This window comes from Ursus maritimus, unplaced genomic scaffold (assembly GCF_017311325.1).
Source record: "Ursus maritimus isolate PB19 unplaced genomic scaffold, ASM1731132v1 scaffold_4, whole genome shotgun sequence".
Classification (NCBI taxonomy): Eukaryota; Metazoa; Chordata; class Mammalia; order Carnivora; family Ursidae; genus Ursus; species Ursus maritimus.
This window is the reverse complement of record NW_024426552.1, coordinates 1,376,321-1,393,602: the sequence shown is the minus strand read 5'-3', so window position 1 is coordinate 1,393,602 and position 17,282 is coordinate 1,376,321. Positions and strand designations below refer to the sequence as shown.

Sequence of the window (17,282 nt, the reverse complement as noted above, 5' to 3'; positions counted from 1 at the left end):
CCTATCAGTATTTCTTTCATGGATTGTGCCTTTGGTGTTGCGTGTAAAAAGTCATCACCAAACCCAGGGTCATCTAAATTTTCTCCTGTGTTGTTTTCTAGAAGTTTCATAGTTTTGCATTCTACATTTAGGTCTGTGATCCATTGTGAATTAATTTTTGTGAAGGGTGTTAGGTCTGTGTCTAGATTCATTTATATATATATATATATATTTAAAGATTTTATTTATTTATTTATTTGACATAGATAGAGATAGCCAGCGAGAGGGGGAACACAAGCAGGGGGAGTGGGAGAGGAAGAAGCAGGCTCCCAGCGGAAGAGCCCGATGTGGGGCTTGATCCCAGAAAGCTGGGATCACGCCCTGAGCCGAAGGCAGACGCTTAACAACTGAGCCACCCAGGCGCCCCTAGATTCATTTTTTTGCATGTGGATACTCAGTTGTTCCAGCACCACTTGTTGAAGAGACTCTGGTTGCTCCCTTTTGTTGCCTTTGTTTTTTTTTATCAAGGATCCATTAACTGCATCTATGTGGGTCTATTTTGGGCTCTCTATTCTGTTGCCTTGATCTATTTGTCTTTTATTTTGCCCGTACTGTCTTGATTACCATTTGGATTTTGAATCTAGTTCCACTGTATGTGTGTGGGAGGGATTGGCCCTCACGCATCTGACAAAGCATCCTCAGCACCAGCCAGGTGTCCCGCAATTTGCCTGTGCTTCTGGCCAACCAGGCATAGATTGGAGGTCTCGGGACCCCCTCCCCAAGTTCAGTTAATTTGCTAGAGCAAGTCACAGATCTCAGAGGAACATTTTACTCACGACATCGCCAGCTTATTAGGAAAGGATGTAACTCGGGAAAAGCCAGATGAAGATGTGTAGAGGGCAGGTCATGGGGAGAGGGTCAAGGAGCTTACGAGCCCTCTCCTCACATCCATGTGTCCACCACCCCAGAAGCTTCAAACCCTGTCCTTTGGGGGTTTTATGGAAACCTTGTTACATAGGCACAATTCATTAAATCATTGGCCATTGGTGATTTTTGAAAATTTTAAAAAATTTCTTAAGTAATCTATATACCCAATGTGGGGTTCAAACTCATGATCCCAAGATCAAGGGTCACATGCTCCACCAACTGAGCCAGACAGGCACCCCAAATCATGGGCCATTGGTGATTAACTCAATCTCTAGCCCTTCTCCCCTCCCTGGAGATCAGGGGTTTGGGACTGGAAGTTCCACCCCTCTAAACCAACCCTCATCCTAAGGTGCTTTCTGAAAGTCATCTCATTAACATAGCAAAAGATACCTATAAGTTTCTCATCACTCAAGAAATTCCAAGGGTTTTAGGAGCCATGAGCCAGGAACCATGGATGAAGACCAAATATATATAAGGCCAAAACATAGTTCTTATAAATCATAATATCACAATTACTGTAGCTTTGTAGTAAGTCTTGAAGCCACATAGTGTCAGTCCCTCAACATGGTTCTCCTCCAGTGTTGTGTTGCTTATTCTGGGTCTTCTTCCTCCATTTGAACTTTAAAATTCGTTTGTCAGTACCTGCAAAACACCTTGCTGGTATTTTGATTGAGACTCATTGAATCTATATGAAGTTGGGAAGAGCTGACATCCTGATAATATTGAGTGCTCCTATCCATGAACATGGAATATCTCTCCCATTTATTTCTTTGATTCTTTTTTCAGAGTTTGGTAGTTTTCCTCATAGAGATCTTGTATGTATTTTGTTAGATTTATGCCTAAGTATTCAATTTTTGGAGTCATTACTACAAATGGTATTATGTTTTATAATTTCAAATTCCACTTGTTCCTTGTTAGTCACACTGACTTTTGACCAAGGTGCAATGGTAGTTCAGTGGGGAAAAGAGTCTTTTTAATAAGTGGTGCTGGCACAATTGGACATCTGTGTGTAAAAGCAAACAAATCAACTCCATACTTTACACCATATACAAAAGTTAACTCAAAATGGATCATAGTCTGAAATGTGCAAAAGTTGTAGAAGAAAGCAAGGGAAGACGCTGGCAGGTGTGGTAGGCACCTTCTGAGATAAAACACCAAAAGCACTCAACTCCATCAGATTAAAATTACTTCTCTTTTAAACACACCATTAAAAGAACGAAAAATAAAGTCACTGACTGGGAGAAAATATTCACAAATCAGGTATCTGATAAAGGGCCTGTATGCGATATTAAAATTTAGGCTCTCAAAACTCAACACGGGAGTAAAGCAATTTTAAAATGGGCAAAATATTTGAATGGACACTTCATCAAAGATGTCAGAGAAGCACGTGACGAGACTGTCAACGCCGTCCTCTCCGGGAGATGCGCGTGAAGCACGAAAGCACGCCCATCAGAATGCTGGGCCCATGAGGTGCGGACAGTGATGCCGGGGACCGGTGCCCTTGGCTGCCGAGGGCGGGCATGCAGACGGCACAGCCGCTTGTGAAGAGTTCGGCAGTGTCTTAAAAAGCTAACGATGCGCCAAGCGCATGTCCAGAGTCACACACGAGTGTGCCTAGCAGCCGTCTTTGTAGTAGTCGGATAAACACGTGGTGGTGTGTCCACAAGTGGGTTCTCCTTGGGAAAAAGAATGAACAGTGATACCCAGTGCACCATGGGTGAGTGTCAAAATGATGATGCAGAGTAAGAGAAGCCAGACATACAGGAGTGCTCGCTGGGTGGTCCCATGTACAGAATCCTAGAGAATGCACACCAACCTCCAGTGACAGAAAGCAGCCCAGTGGCTGCCCAGGGAGGGGCAGAGGAGGAGGGGCAGCGGAGCAGGCATAGGACAAGTCTGAGAGGACTTTGGGGGTGATGATCTCAAGGGCACACACAGAAGTCGCCTCTTGGGGCACCTGAGTGGCTCAGTCTTGGTTAAATGTCCAACTCTTGATCTCAGCTCAGGTCTTGATCTCAGGGTTGTGAGTTTGAGCCCCATGCTGGGCTCTGCGCTGGGCTCTGCACTGGGCATGGAGCCTAAAACAGCACGCCCACAGACCTCTTACCACCATGTGTGCCTTCATACGTGCAGTGTGGTGCAAACCCCCGGGTTGGTTCTTTGGAAAGGACGATGACAGGAGCAGAGCTGGCAAGGTTGACAGGATAGGAGAGGGCCGGCCCAGCTGTGCCGGGGATGGAACGGGGGACAGTCCGGGACTCGGCCGACACTAAAACATGCTATAGGCAGTTGTGTGGGATTGCTGGCAACGTCATCACCAGTATGACACGGGGTTACGCAAACCTTTTAGAAAAGCATCCGTTCCCGACGTTGACTTGGCGTCAGTGGAGGACGTTAGCAGAATCTGGATCTGGAGCTGTTACAAATACTCCACCCGCCACGCCCACGCCCACGCCCCCGGCAGGAAATCAGCTGAAGAAAATCGGAGAAAGGAGAGCTCGGCTGTGGAGAAGGGGAACTGCTCTCCTGGACAGCTTGTCTGTGAGCTCTCCGCACGCTTGCCGAGCCAGAAATCCCATTTTAGGGATCAGAAGACTAGGGACCGAGCCTCAGCTCCCTTTGTGGGATCGTGACCATCTTTACCCCAGACCAGCAAGGCCGGGAAAGAGCAGCACGGTGACAAGCCACCCCTAGTCGTGAAAACACACACACACACCGAATCCAGTCCTGTGCTTCTAACAGTCTGGTCAGTTTCTTATGAAGCTGTAACTTTAATGCAATTTTAATGAAATGTCATTGTTTTTTCATGGCCCTCGAAAGTCCTGTCGTGGCATTGGGATGGCAGGTGTAAGACTGCTGGTGATGGGCGGTCGGGTCGCCTGTGTTTAGAGGAAATGTAAACAAGACGGAAGTTTATTTCTGTCTCAGAGTCAGGTCCAACAGTAGGTGGTTCGTCTAGATTCCGTCTTCCTGCCGCATCCAGGAGGCATCTTCTGTCCTCAAGGTCCTGCGGTGCTCACCAAACCCCCAGCGCCTTGTCTGAACTTCTGCAGCAGGAGGGAGGGCAGGCAGGAGGGCCGTGCCTCCAGAGCCGCCGGCCTGGTCACCTGAGACAGCTGTGTTTCCTCATCCAGAACTCTGTCCAGGGCCACATCTCGCTGTGCAGGAAGCTGGGGCTAGCAGGCTCACAATGGCCTTCTGAGGCAGGATGGGGGAAGAAGCGTGGGCCTGCCACCACAGTCTGCTGCATGTGGGATCTGTGGTCCGCCAACAGCCCTGGACCGACCGAGGGAGTGTGTTTATGCACAAAGAGAAGCAGGCCCTTGACTCTGCCCCCAGAAGCGCATTCCAGGAAGAAGAGGGACCTGAGTGTGAAGAGTGGCCTCTGGCAAGTTTTGTGGCCTCCACTTAAGCAGGTTTCTTAAGGATAAAAAGCCCAAATTAGAAAGAAAAGCATGAATAAACGCATCAGGGGTTTCCAGGACCCCCTCCTTGGGTTCAGTAATTTGCTAGTATAGCTCAAAGAGCTCAGGGAGGACAGTTTACTTAGCACTTACCAGTTTATTGGCAGGAATACAGCTGGGGAACAGCTAGGTGGAAGGGACGCCCAGGAGAAGGGTTTGGGGCTGGGGTGCATCTCTGCCGCCCCGCACACCTCCCCTCTGCACCGGGCTGTGAGCCCCTCCGCTGGGGCCCGTTGTGCAGAAGTCCCTGGTCACTGGTGACTATCGCAGCCTCCAGCCCTCCACCCTCCCCAGCACTGGGGGTGGGCCTCTAATCCCCTGGACCAGCCCCCAGCCTCCTAGAGCCTCCTAGCATAGGCTCAGGTATGCTTGAAAGGGGTTGTTACTTGGTGTCACACCAGCACGTGGCTGGGGAGGGGGCGAGAAAGGTCGTCCAGAAATGCTGTGATGGCAGGGTGCTGCCAGGTGGCTGCAGTCCTGCCCCTGCCCCGAGGGAATGAGAGCATCCTGGGTGGCCGCTCTGGAAGTCAAGGCTGCCCTGTATCCCTTACAGAAGGGCACAGCCATGTTCCGCTCGCATTCCCTTTGGACAGAAGAGCACAGGATCAGGGCAGTGGGTGGGCTGGGCATGGGGAGGAAGGAGCAGCGCTGCAGCTGAGGGTCACCAGGTGCCGTCCGTCTGTCTGGTGGGGGCCAGTGATGAGAGTGTAGCCAAGGGGGGGGGGGATGCATGGCGAGTCCTGTCAAGAAGGAGTGGGGTCTCGGTTCCGAAGGCCACAGCCTCTGTGCCCTCAGCTGCATGGAGGGAGGAAGGGAGGAAGCAGGGACCTCTTACTGAGTTGAGGGGGGGGGCCTGCTGCCCTCTGCTTTTCCGGTGTGGGCAGACTCAGAGGCAGCCCAGAATGGGGAGCAGGGTAGTGGGGAAGAGGGGGCCCGTGTGCATCCCTGGAGGCTGTGGGTGGGCTCGGGGAAGCTGCACCAGGGCACCCAGCTGGGCAGTGGTGCTCTGAGCCCTGGCCTCTCAGAAATCACGTGGGGAGGGGAGAGAGAGGCCGTTGCACCTTGGCACCCACGTGGTTCTTGCTAGAATCACCCAGCACTCTGCTGAGCCTTTGCAGAGGTTTGCTCGGGGACATTGGGTGCTGGGAGCCTGGCTGCACCCACCCTCCCAGCCTTCCCCGTAAGGAGCACTGGCAGGAGCCCGTCTGCAGGAGTGGCTGGTGTCCCACGCGTTCCCACCCAGGGCCTCCACAGAGCGATCATGGCTGCTAGAACTCTTTCAGGAAGCCTGTGTTCAGAATTAATGACTCGGCACAAATACAGGGTTCTGCAAGATCACGGTTTTGAAGTTTGCCCTGGGAGGCTGAATTCCCCTTAGAGATGGTCTAAACCCCTATATAGGCTTGAATTTGCATAAGAAGGGGTGCCTTGTGGTTTTTGTAAGCATGGAGCCATTTCATGCTTTTTCTTGTAAAATAGGGAAATCTGTTTGCACTTCCTTTTCAGAGGGTGGGAGGAACAGCGTGGGCTGGGGACTCATCCTTTCAGCGTGTGTTCATTGTACCCCCAGGCGTGTGGTTTAAGTGCCAGGCCGTCTCAGGGATGGAGCTCGCCTGCTGGGAGGTGGCAGTGGAGACAAATAATGGCACGTAGACCCGTAGATGATGCAGGAGGTCAGCGCTGGGAGGGCACGCAGGTGGAGGCTGGGAGGCCCCACGGAGAGGGACTTCCTGCAGAGACAGAGAGGTGGGGGCACTGTGGCCAGGAGGCTGCTAGGGAAGGGTTCCAGGCTGGAGGGCCTGGGAGAGGTGGCCTGAAGCCCCCTTACCCCTGGTAGCCCAAGCATGGGAGTGGGGTGGTGGGGGAGGGACAGCCAGGCCAGATGGGTCTGGAGGGGGCCTTCGGAATGATGGTGTTTTCTAGGGAGAAGATGGGAGTGTTGAAGGGTTTTGTGCACAGGAGTGTCTTGGCCTGGCCCGTGTTCACAGGGTCCCAAGGCGGCTCTCTAGGGATGGGCCATTGGGGGTGGGGGCCGTGGTCACCGTGGGAGCCAGCGATGCAGCAGGTGGGGACCTGTGACTCGAGAACCGTGGTCCAGGAGGGGCAGTGGCGAGGAGGTGCCTCCTGGGCCTGTTCTGACAGGAGGCCCCCAGCTCTGCTAGCCGCCTGCCTGTGACTCTGCGGGTTTGGCCCCAGCACAGAGCGTGGAGCTGGATAGGTCAGGAGTTTGGGCAGTGGACCTTGTTCCACCCCCAGTTGTCATCGTTGACCCGCTGGCCACTGCCGTCTGTCCCTTTCCACGAGGGCTGAGGGAGCCGCTGGACGTGGCCCAAAGTACAAACACGGGTGCAGCCAAGGTGGCCTGGGTGGCCTTGCAGTGAGGGTGCTGCAGAGAGGATGGGGAGGGGCTCTGCACCCCACCCCTGCCCCACACCCACAGCCTGTCCAGACCCTGCAGCCCCCCCGAACCTGAGCCCAGGGTGCCTCTGAGGTGGGCCTCCCTTCCTGTCCCCCCTCGTTTCTGACCTGTGTTGCCGCCAAGGCGGCCCCCCGACAGCCTCCTCCTGTAGCTCCTTGCTCATAGGCAGAGGAACATGGAGGTGAGTCGTCTCCAAAAAAACATTTCCATTAAATCAGATGGTGTACTGCCTTGTCCAGAGTCCTTCGGTGGCTTCCTGCTGGCCTCAGGCTGCTCAGGTTGGCCCTGACCTGCCTTCCCCTGGCCTTCCTCCTGGCTGCCACTGCACCCCCCTCCTGGGTCTGACTGGGCCTTTCCCTGAAGTTGGCACTCCGTTTGCCTCTTCTTGGAATCCTGCTTTCCCTCCAATTGACCTCACCTCCATTTATGTTCTTGATCATCTGTTTGCCTTGTTACTGCTTGCCCTTTGTCCAGACAGCCCCCTGGCCCCAGGAACACGCGGGCCGTGCCTTCCCTTGCCCTGTGGCCTTGGCGCCCAGTACCATGGGCTCCTGCGAGCCATCCTCCTGCTGTTCGTGGGACTCAGGAAGGGGGCAGGGGTGTGCTGGTGAGAGGGTAGGTGCGCTGGAGCAGAAAGCCTAGGTTGACAGTGACGGGAACAGCTCCGTGACTAGGGACCCAGGGCGGCAGAGAGTTCGCCCTCCCCTCTTGGCTGAGCCTCCCTCCACGTGTCAAACCAGGCTGGGCCCTGATTGTTGCCGAGGAGCAGGAAGCAACCAATTTGATGTTTTCAAGGTCTCCTTTGCAGTTATTTTTATTGGAAGTAATAAAAATTTACTTGCTCTTTTGGTTTTTCTCCCAAGACACGTGGCTCATGGACCCTTTCTGAGCACTAAGCCTCAGTAATGTGTCGCGGGAGATAGCATGGCGAGAGCCGTTCCACAGTTTAGAAGAGTTGTTGAGCGGGGTCTCGTCTGTGTCAGTTCTGGTTACGTGCTGCCTCGTCCCAGCTGCTGGGGTTTGGCCACCGTGGTGCGTCTGCGCACCCGGCAGCCGTGCGGCACGCTGGGTTGGCGCCCTCCAGCACGCACACCCCCTCTCCCGCTCAAGAGTGTGTTCCCTCTGCCTCCAGGTGGAACGTGGTGGGCGTGCAGGGGTCCCTGCTCAGCATCTTCGTGGAGCCGATCTACTTCTCCAGCATCATCCTGGGCAGCCTCTACCATGGCGACCACCTCTCCAGGGCCATGTACCAGCGGATCTGCAACATAGAAGACCTGCCCCCGCTGTACACGCTCAACAAGCCCCTGCTCAGCGGCAAGTACCTCTGAGTGTGGCCGTGTCAGTGTCCCGTCACCTCGCGGGGCCGGCCAGAGCCTCCCACGGGAAGCGCCCCCGGGAAGCTGCTCTCTGTCGGGGCAGAGGGCGGGAGGCCGTGGCCCAGGGCCTCCGGGCCGATCAAGCGGGTCCTCAGACAGTTCATCTCTTTACTGATCGAAAACCTTGCCTTTCATAGGTAAATTACAGCCCAGACTTGGCCTGTTTTCCTTTCCCTTGTATGTATGTGTGCAAGTCCTTGTCGGTGGGGGAGACACAGATGCCGCGGAGCGTGTGCTGGCGTCGGCCGTCCGGGGTGGAGCGGGGCCGGTCTGTGTGCTGAGCTGCCACCGCAGAGGGAGCTTGGGAGTGGAGTTGTGCGCACTGGGACGGGTCAGTGATGCAGCGGTGGGGCCTCGCGCCGGCCCTGAGTGCCCGTGGTGACGGGCTCGTGTGCTGTACTCCCTTTAGCATCTCAGTGGTGGCCAGTGAGGGGAGCAAGAGCTCTTGAATGCAGGGGTCCTGACTTCTCAGTTCACCCCTCTTTAAAAGACACAGTTAAGGTATTTTTATCGTTTTGAACATACCATTTTACTCACTTTTTTAAAGCTCAGAACTAAAACCGTAATCCCAGACCGCGACGTGTGTTTCTTTGGGGTGTGCGTGCCTGCCGCCTTGCCGTGGTGCTTGGCTGCTCACGCGCCTTTAACTGGAGGAGAGCAGCGTGGCCCTGGAGTTGGAGGCATGTTTGGTAGAGCACACGAATTATGCAGAATGGAGAAAACCCGTGGTTGTTTCTGATCACGTTTTACAGCTTTTACAAAAAAATACTGACTCTGCTAAAACTTGATAGCGATTGCAGTCAAGCGTCCGCGTGCTTGGAGCCTCGACTGGAAGAGAGGAGAGAAGCGTAAGTATTGTGTCGTGTGTTAGAACGTGAGTTTCCCATGACGCCGAGAATAGCTTTCCCCGTGTGGCCTCCGTGGTCTGTTTCCTTTCAGCTGCCAGCTGTCTTTCACGCTTGGCGCAGGAGAGGTGCTCAGACGTAGCTGACTAGCGCCTCGCTGGCTAGCGCCTCGCTGGCTAGCGCTGCGTCCAGGGCTAACGCGCCAAGTCGGGTCCTGTGGCTGCGGGAATGTGCCAAGACATTGAGAGGAAAGGTCACTTTCAAACGTCAGGTGTGTTTTTATCATAGCGTGTATATACGAAGTACATATACACCTATGAAAAGATAGTGAAAACAGTGTTTGTGAGAGAGAGACCCTGAAGTCGTCCTTTGTGTGTTTGTTACAAAGACCAAGTGTCACAAAGTTAGAGTCTACTCTTCGTTCTCGTCTCCCCAGCATCACTTGCACTCCCGTGCAGTTTTGGCGGACGCGTGCCTGGGGGTGCCGCGGGCCTGCCGGGGAGCCAGGCTGGCCTTGCTGCTGCTCCGCCTCGTTGGCAGCTGTGACAGCCCGGTTTCCTGGTCTTCCCTGTGACGGGGCTGCGCCGGTGCCGGGTGCGATCCTTCTGGACAAGTGCGCGGGAATTCTGTGAAATACAGGGGCAGCACTGGGGTTTCGGGTTTCAGAGTATTTCTTGAACGCTGAGCCACTGGACAGCATCACTCTGCCAGCAAAGTCCGTTTCAAAATGCAAACTGTTTGAGATATTTTACTTTGGATGATGCTTTACTTTGGAAACCGTGGTGGTGTTTTTCCTTGAAGAGAGCTCAAGTCTGTGCAGCAGTCAGCTTTGGAGAAGATGTCTTCAATCTCTGGTGGTCAAAAGGGGCGGGGGGGGCCCACAGGCACCAGCAGGGGGGAGGCACGGGTGCCGCTCTGTCCGTGGACCACCGCAACATCGAGGGCCTGCACTGCAATCTCAGGCAGATGACATGGCGGGTATTACCCGGGACAGAAACACTCAAGCAGGGTGGCCTAGAGCAGAGTACTGACCTCTTACGTTTGGGAGGTCACACTCCTTTAGAGCGGGCCCCACGGCAAAGCCCTTAAAACTTTCTTGCGAGGGAAGTCTTACATTTAACGAGGGGCATGGAGGGTTGTTTCCTTCGGGTCATGTGGATATATGGTGCGTGTGTATTTATTACAGTTCGTGGGTGTTTGTCCTGCCCTTTCACCTCCCTGTTTATCATAGATGGTTTCTGCGTTATGGGAGGATGACGGCACGCAGCACGGAGGTTGGCAGTGTCCCCAGGGAGGAACAGGCATGGCCATCAGTGTGCGCAGGGAACCGCCCGTTAAGCGAAGACCAGAGCGGACCCAGGTGGGCTTCAGCAGAAGGTGTCGTGCTGGGCTGGCATTCTTGAGGCCGCCAAGGACAGATGAGAAGAATGTCATTTTCCTTTCAGCATAGAAAGTAGATTTTTATGAGAAGAAAGTACTTCTCAGTAGTGAGCTGCCTCCATGGGGCCACGAGCACACGCATGACACTCTTCCCTGGCGCTTTGGACACGGAAGCCTTTTGACTTCCCGTATCTTCTTTCCGGATTAGTTTCTCATCTGGTGCCTGCGAGCTTCAGAGCAGTTCTGGCTTCCGAGTCGCATCTGTCGGCCCCTGAGTCTGAGCATCTGCGCTGGCCCGGCTGCCTTCCCGTGATGCAGAGGCCTCAGGAGACACACAGCAGTCTGAACCTTCCCAGGGCCCGGGGGTCCTGGCCGGCTGTGCTGCCAGCGTGGGCACAGAGCGTGACCGCCAGGGCAGCGCCGAGGGAGCGAGTGGGTTCTTGTGAACCCAGTCAGTGTGGGGCCTGTGGGAAGGCAGGGGCTGAGAGTGTGGCAGAAAGAAAGCAGGGGTGCTGCCGGTCTGCCAGGCGAAACGTGCACGCCTTCCACCAGCGGGAAGCCACGTACCCGCTCCTCGTGGGCAGAGGGGCTGGAGCGGCCTTGGAAAGAGTTTCCTGACAGGAGCTCAGTGCCCCTGGTGATAGGAAGTGATCCAGTTGGAGTGACGCCAGTGCCTGCTGTGGACATGGTGATGGCAGCTTCTCGTGGGAGACCACCCAGATGACCTGGAAGTGTCTTCTAAACTCTTAAGTTCCCGTGGACTTGGTTTGCCTATTGTTTTTTAGAAATTCTCTCTGTGGGGGTCTTTAGTGGTGAAGTAGTTATTTAATTGACATCGTTGAAGGTTTTTCAGAAATAAGTTGTTACACTGGATTGAGTGTTATTTTCAAACCATGTGCTAGGGCATAGACACTCCCTCCCATCACTCCTCGGGGGGAGCAGCGCCTGAACCCCCCCACCCTGAGCACACACAGAACAGAGACATCTGCGCTGCTGGCCTCCTCCCTCCTGCATCCAAAGTCAGAGGCCCTTCTCCTGTCACCCCCATGGTCTGTTGGCAGGTGGAAACTTTAGAACTTAATACACCCAGCCCCATATTGCCTCAGGAATGCAGAGTCTGGGTGAGAATCCTGCCTGCGTCCCTGGGTCTGCGTGACGGGCGCTCCCCCAGGCTGTCAGCATCACACTCGTCACTCTGGACTAGAGAGCTCAGGCTCTTCCCCGAAGTTGGTGTTGTAAAACCCCAAGGTCGAGTTCCAAGAAGGAAGCCTTGTTTGGCCAGAGGCGCTGGTGTGGAGGGACCTGGCTGGGGTTAGAGCCCACACAGGAAGACGAGCCCGCACCTTGCTGCCCTGCTACTGCCCTCATTCACTTCCCTGTCAGCTCAAGAGTCGTCTTCCTTCGCGAAAATCAGAATGACAGTCTCACAGGTGCTCTGCTCCCCGCGTAAATAGCAGGTTGTTTCACAGCCTTTCGGACCTTCGGGGTCTGCAGACTGGCTCAGGCCTGAGTGTCATCACTGCTGGTGGCCGCACGTGCGGTTTCCGCACGGACTCCTTCCCAGGTCTTGGATTATTTGCAGAACAGAGGCCACCTCCACTGAGATTGTAAACGACACATTTTTCTGGTCAACTAACAAATGGCTAACAGTGTCTGTAACAGGAACCCCTAGTGACCCTAAATATTTGTTACCATTATATACATAATTCAGTTTTGATTATCCATTAGTATAGGAGAAACCACAGAAAATAGTTTTAGGAAGGGAACTAAGCAGGACCAGTGCCAGCTAGCTCTCGGTTGTTCACTGTGTCAGTCGTCAGGCCGGCTCACAGTTCGTGGTTTTGCTCTAGAAGTTTGGATTCAGCACACTTAGTTTACAGCAGCTGTGGGACTCTATGGCCAGCCAAGCTGCACCTGCTTTTATTGGTTTCTGCACCATGGCCGATGATTGACTCATTACCCTAGTTCTCGCTTTGTGGCCCCAGAAAGATAAGCTCCTCATTGGTGTCCATCCCCACGGTGGTGATGGCCCTAGGGACTCACAGACATAGGCTCTTGTGACCATTTGGGGGATTTCTGCCCCAGAAAAAGCATATGGTTTGCATGGAAACTTCAGGCTAGCTATTTCTTTTTGCCTTATTTTCTCCATTCTTGCTAAAGATGGCACTTTATTTAGTTTAAAATCTAAAAACGATTTGTACTTTAAGGTCTTATTTTCTCAGTTGACTCTTTCTAGTTTTAATATGCAAAATGTTGTAATTCTAAGATTCTAATATCATTCAAAAATAATCCTCTATTTTGACCTTATCGTAAAGAAGTAATAGAATTGCAAAGGAAGATAATATAAGCATTATCCATTTATTCGTGAAAGATTCAATTCCATTATGGTCAGAGATTCCCTGCCAGTTGTTCCTAAACAGGTCCCCACCTCCACACCAGACCCCCAAGAAACCCTCCCTGATTGTGTCTACTTGAAAGGCTGTGCCCTTGAATGAGCTCAGTGACCTGGAGCACCTCCGAGCCAGGCAGGTACCGGAGATAGAACAAGTGTACGAGTGACACTACCAGACACCCTGACAGAAATCCAGAGCATAAGGGACGAGTTCCTGATAACAGAGAACCAGTAAAATGAGAAAAAGGTGATATCAGGACTATGTTTAACTCCTTACGGTGCCTTGGTGTCCCATGGCCTAGTGACATCTAGGGAGAGGCCAGCTGTTTCTTCTGAGGGAGTCTCACCCATGGTGGGGTTACTCTGTCAGTGGTTAGGGTCCCCTGACCATCCCAACAGCCAAGCAAGGACTGGGCTGGACCTCCAGACTCTTGGTCTAGAAGGCGATGTGGGTCCTGGCTGGACACGGCTTTCCCTGGAATCATGTACACAGCCCGGAAACAGGTAGAAGAAACCGTGCCAGCCACCCAAATCAATCAACCGGGACTTTTATTCACAAACACGAATGAACAACCATTATCATTTCAGGGAAATAAACAACGCAAAAGTGAATGATCTATATGAGGAAATAGGACAACTAAGAGAAAATAAACCTAATTCAGGAAACAGAAGAGAATAGAAATAACCTTATCAGTATACATAGTGTTTTGTGAGTGTGGAAAGCAAGTATCCGTTTGAAGGTCTAGAAAGCATTCATTCCACAAACACCAGTTAAGTGTGTAATAGGCACTGTTCTGGGTGTTGGGATGAGTAGTGAGCAGAACAAAACTCTCCCTCGTAGAGTGTGATTCTTGGGAGGGGAGAGGAAGGTACATCAAATGCATCTCTGATAACTCGGAGCAGAAAAATGTGAAGACTTAGGGGATGTAGAAAGTTAATCCGATGTCTGTCTGGGAGCATTTCAGAACTAGAAAACAGAGGAGGAGGTGAGAGAAGAAAATTTTGGGGCACTGAAGAAAACCGTGAGTACTGCAGTGGAAAGGATGCACTGGGTATGAGCAGAATTAATTTTTAAAAATCCATTACTAGCACATCCTTATGAATTTCAGAACAGCAAAGGAATAAAGAGAAGATGCTAAAAGCCTCTGAATTAACTACAATAAGTATCATATTTATATAACACTTATCAGGGACACTGGAAGCCAGAGCTGAAGAGAAAATGGTTTTTGTAGAATTTCTTATTTAAACAACCAAATATGATAATTTTCAGATATTCAAGGATTCAGAGAGTTTCTTTCCAATATATATATTTTTTGAGAAAAAAAAAAGGATACTCCAGCAAAATGAAAAAGACATCTAAGAAAGAAAAATATGGAATCCAAGAAAGAAAGAATACTTTGTAAATCCAAGAATACAATGAAAAAGATAACTTATCAGCAAGCTAAAATGTAACAAGTCCAAGTTAGAACAGAGAATCGTATCAGAGAGCTCTAAAAAGAGCGTTTTTCAGAAGAAAGCGAATGCATTTTAACAAAGCCTGAGAAACTAAATGGTCTTTATGATAATGTGAAAGTAAATGTTAATTTGTGAACAATTTTAAAAAAGGAAAATGGAAACTCCAGGAAACACAAAAAGCTGTTTAAGAAAGGAAGGGTAAAGAAATGTACCGTAATGGCCAATATTATGTGTCAAATTGAGTGGCCAGGGGCACCCACGTTAGACAGGATTTCCGTCTGTTAGGGTGTTTGCAGCCTGACATTAGCATTTGAATCAGTAGACGCAGTAAAGCAAGTTGCCCTCCCCAGTGGGGGTGGGCATCTTTGAACCTATTGAGGGACAGAGAGTGGGGAACAAGGAATTTACCTCTTTTTTCCTGCCTCACTGATGGAGCTGGGACATCCCATCTCACCTTCTCCCGTTGGACTAGGAGAACCCCATCTGTCCGGGTTGTCAGGCCTTTGGACTCAGACTGAACAGCACTGCCAGCTTTTAACCTACACTGGTATGATTTTGAGCAGTTGGTGTGAGATGGGACAGAGAACCCACTTGAAGTGGAGGCTTGAAATGGCTTGGACTTAATAGCAGGATTCACACTGTCCTCTCAAGTCTGTCACACTACATCACATGGTCAGGGTCATAGGTAATTAAATCCAGACTCATTAAACTGTACAGGTTACTTTCTCTTACTGCAGACCCTAAAACTTAAAGTTAGCTATAAAGAGTTGAAATTAAAACCAAAAGGCCTCAGCCTCTTGGAGTTCAGACTCTCTTCAGTAATTCTTTAATCAGAGAAGAACCCAGCACTGAAGCTGGATTCCTACAATACACATATCAAAAATGATGGGATAGAGCCAGTTTCTCTTGGCAGAATCGTGCATGGCCCTGAACGAGTGAATGAAAAACAGTGAGCTAAGCATTTGGCCCAGAACTGAGAAGGAAAACTACCGCAGAGCTAAGTAAGAAGCTAACTACAGGAAGAAGGAAGAAAAAGAGACAGAAAGCAAGAGGGAAGGGCGGAACAAGGAACAAGATTATAGGCCATCTATAAAACTAAAACGTGTCGATGGGAAAGAACAGTAAAAGAATCTACTACCGTCAGATGAAAACACGATGTCAGATAAAAGTAACGTAGGAATTGGTGTATCTGCAGACACGGAAGCAGGCAGCAGAATTTTAAGAGAATTCTTTCTTCAACTCAATACTGATAAATTTGAGAATCCCAGCAACAACAACACAAGGACAAGCAAGATGTAAATTGCCAACATTCACCCCAACAGAAATACAAAAATCTGCCAAAGGAAATTTTCAGCAAAGACATTGGAAATGCTATCAACAAATTACCTTCCAGCAAATTCAGAGTTTAATCAGTCCGCCACAGAGCATATCATTCCTTTTCCATATGAACTTTCCAGGTCACAGGAAGGAGCAGTCGACCTCATTCCAACACTGGACAAAGAGGCACAAATGAAAACCACAGATGGCATCACCTGTGACTGAAGATGCGAAACTCCTGAATGAAATACTAGAAAATCCGTCGAAGTACAGCTTAGTCTTGTGGCTGTTCGTAGAGCTCGCCTGTGAATAGATGGTCAGAGGGACCACGGATCGGCGCGTCACAGAAGACCGCACACCGGGCGTGCGCACGCAGCCTCTCCAGCTTGCTGATTTGTGTGAAGCATGGGGGTTAAAGTGGCGATTCTCATCTGGGAAGGAAGAATTCTTTGGGGGGTGGGGGTGGGATTGAGGACTCTTGAGAGAGTCCAGGAGTCACTGGTGGACGGTTTTTGTCTTTGTGTTTTTCAGAGACATCAGCCAGGGCCACCTACCCAGCAGGTGTCCGAGGTGGGACACAGGTGTGCTTACTGTGTAAAGCTTCATAGATAGGGAGCTTCTATCTGCTTAGTGCCACTAAAATGATTACGTGGCCACCTCTGTGTGTCGTAGCTTTAATTTCTCTGAGGTTTGTGTGGATTTTTGGAATTTCCCACAATGAGCAAATGTTACTTTTTAATGAGAATAATATTTTTTCTTTTTAAATTACCTTGCAGTATTTTTTCAAAGCTTCATTGAGGTATAATTGGCATCAACTGTGTGTTTGAAAGATACAGTTTGATGAGTTTTGGAGTGGTTTACATGCATGCAGCCCTCGCCACTGGGAGGGTAACAAGCCTACCCAGCACCCTCCCGGCATCCTGGTGCCCTTGATAATCCCTGCCTTTCCCCCTCCCATCCCAGGCAACCATTAATATGCACTCTGCCAATATAGATTAGTTTGCATTTTCTAGGATTTTACCAAAATCATAAGATATGTAGGGTTTTTTTTTTTTTAAGATTTTTTATTTATTTATTTGACAGTGAGAGACAGCCAGCGAGAGAGGGAACACAGGCAGGGGGAGTGGGAGAGGAAGAAGCAGGCTCCCAGTGGAGGAGCCTGATGTGGGGCTCGATCCCATAACGCCGGGATCACGCCCTGAGCCGAAGGCAGACGCCTAATGACTGAGCCACTCAGGCGCCCCAAGATATGTAGTTTTTGTCTAGCTTATTTCATTCAGCATAACTCTTTTGAGATTCATCCATGTTTGTTGAGTTTATCGGTAGGTCATCCTTTTCATTGCTAAGTAGTAATGGGTTGTGGGATAAACCACAACTTGTGTGTCCGTCCAACTGTTGATGACATTTGGGTTGTTTCCAGTCTTTTACTGCTTCAAAGGAAGCTGCTAAGAACATTCGTGTACAAGCCTTTGTATGGACACTCCTTCCTTTTCTCTTAGGCAGACACCTAGGAGTGTAAAGGGTGGGTCTTCAGGCAGCTGCAGGTGGTGGTTTTTCGGAACACTGTCACACCTTTCCGAAGTGGTTATGCCCTTTTATACTCCCACCAGGGGGTATGTGGTTCGGGTCCCTCCTCATCCTCACCAGCACTGAGGAAGGAGCCGTTCCAGGCTTTCCGAAGCTGTGGAGAGTGTCTCCTTGTGGTTTTAATTTGTATTTCCCCAGTGA

The 17,282-nt window shown here is 50.9% G+C and overlaps 1 protein-coding gene across 2 annotated transcripts in view; it reads left to right on the top strand.

The window, feature by feature from the left end:
• The window catches only part of ADARB1 (adenosine deaminase RNA specific B1), a 79,052-nt gene that overhangs the window by 51,770 nt on the left and 10,000 nt on the right, over positions 1–17,282 (top strand). For both annotated transcript variants that reach the window (XM_008710171.2, XM_008710173.2), the window contains exon 8: positions 7,922–8,103. In XM_008710171.2, coding sequence (XP_008708393.2) covers positions 7,922–8,103 — 182 coding nt within the window. The remainder of the gene's footprint in view (positions 1–7,921; positions 8,104–17,282) is intronic.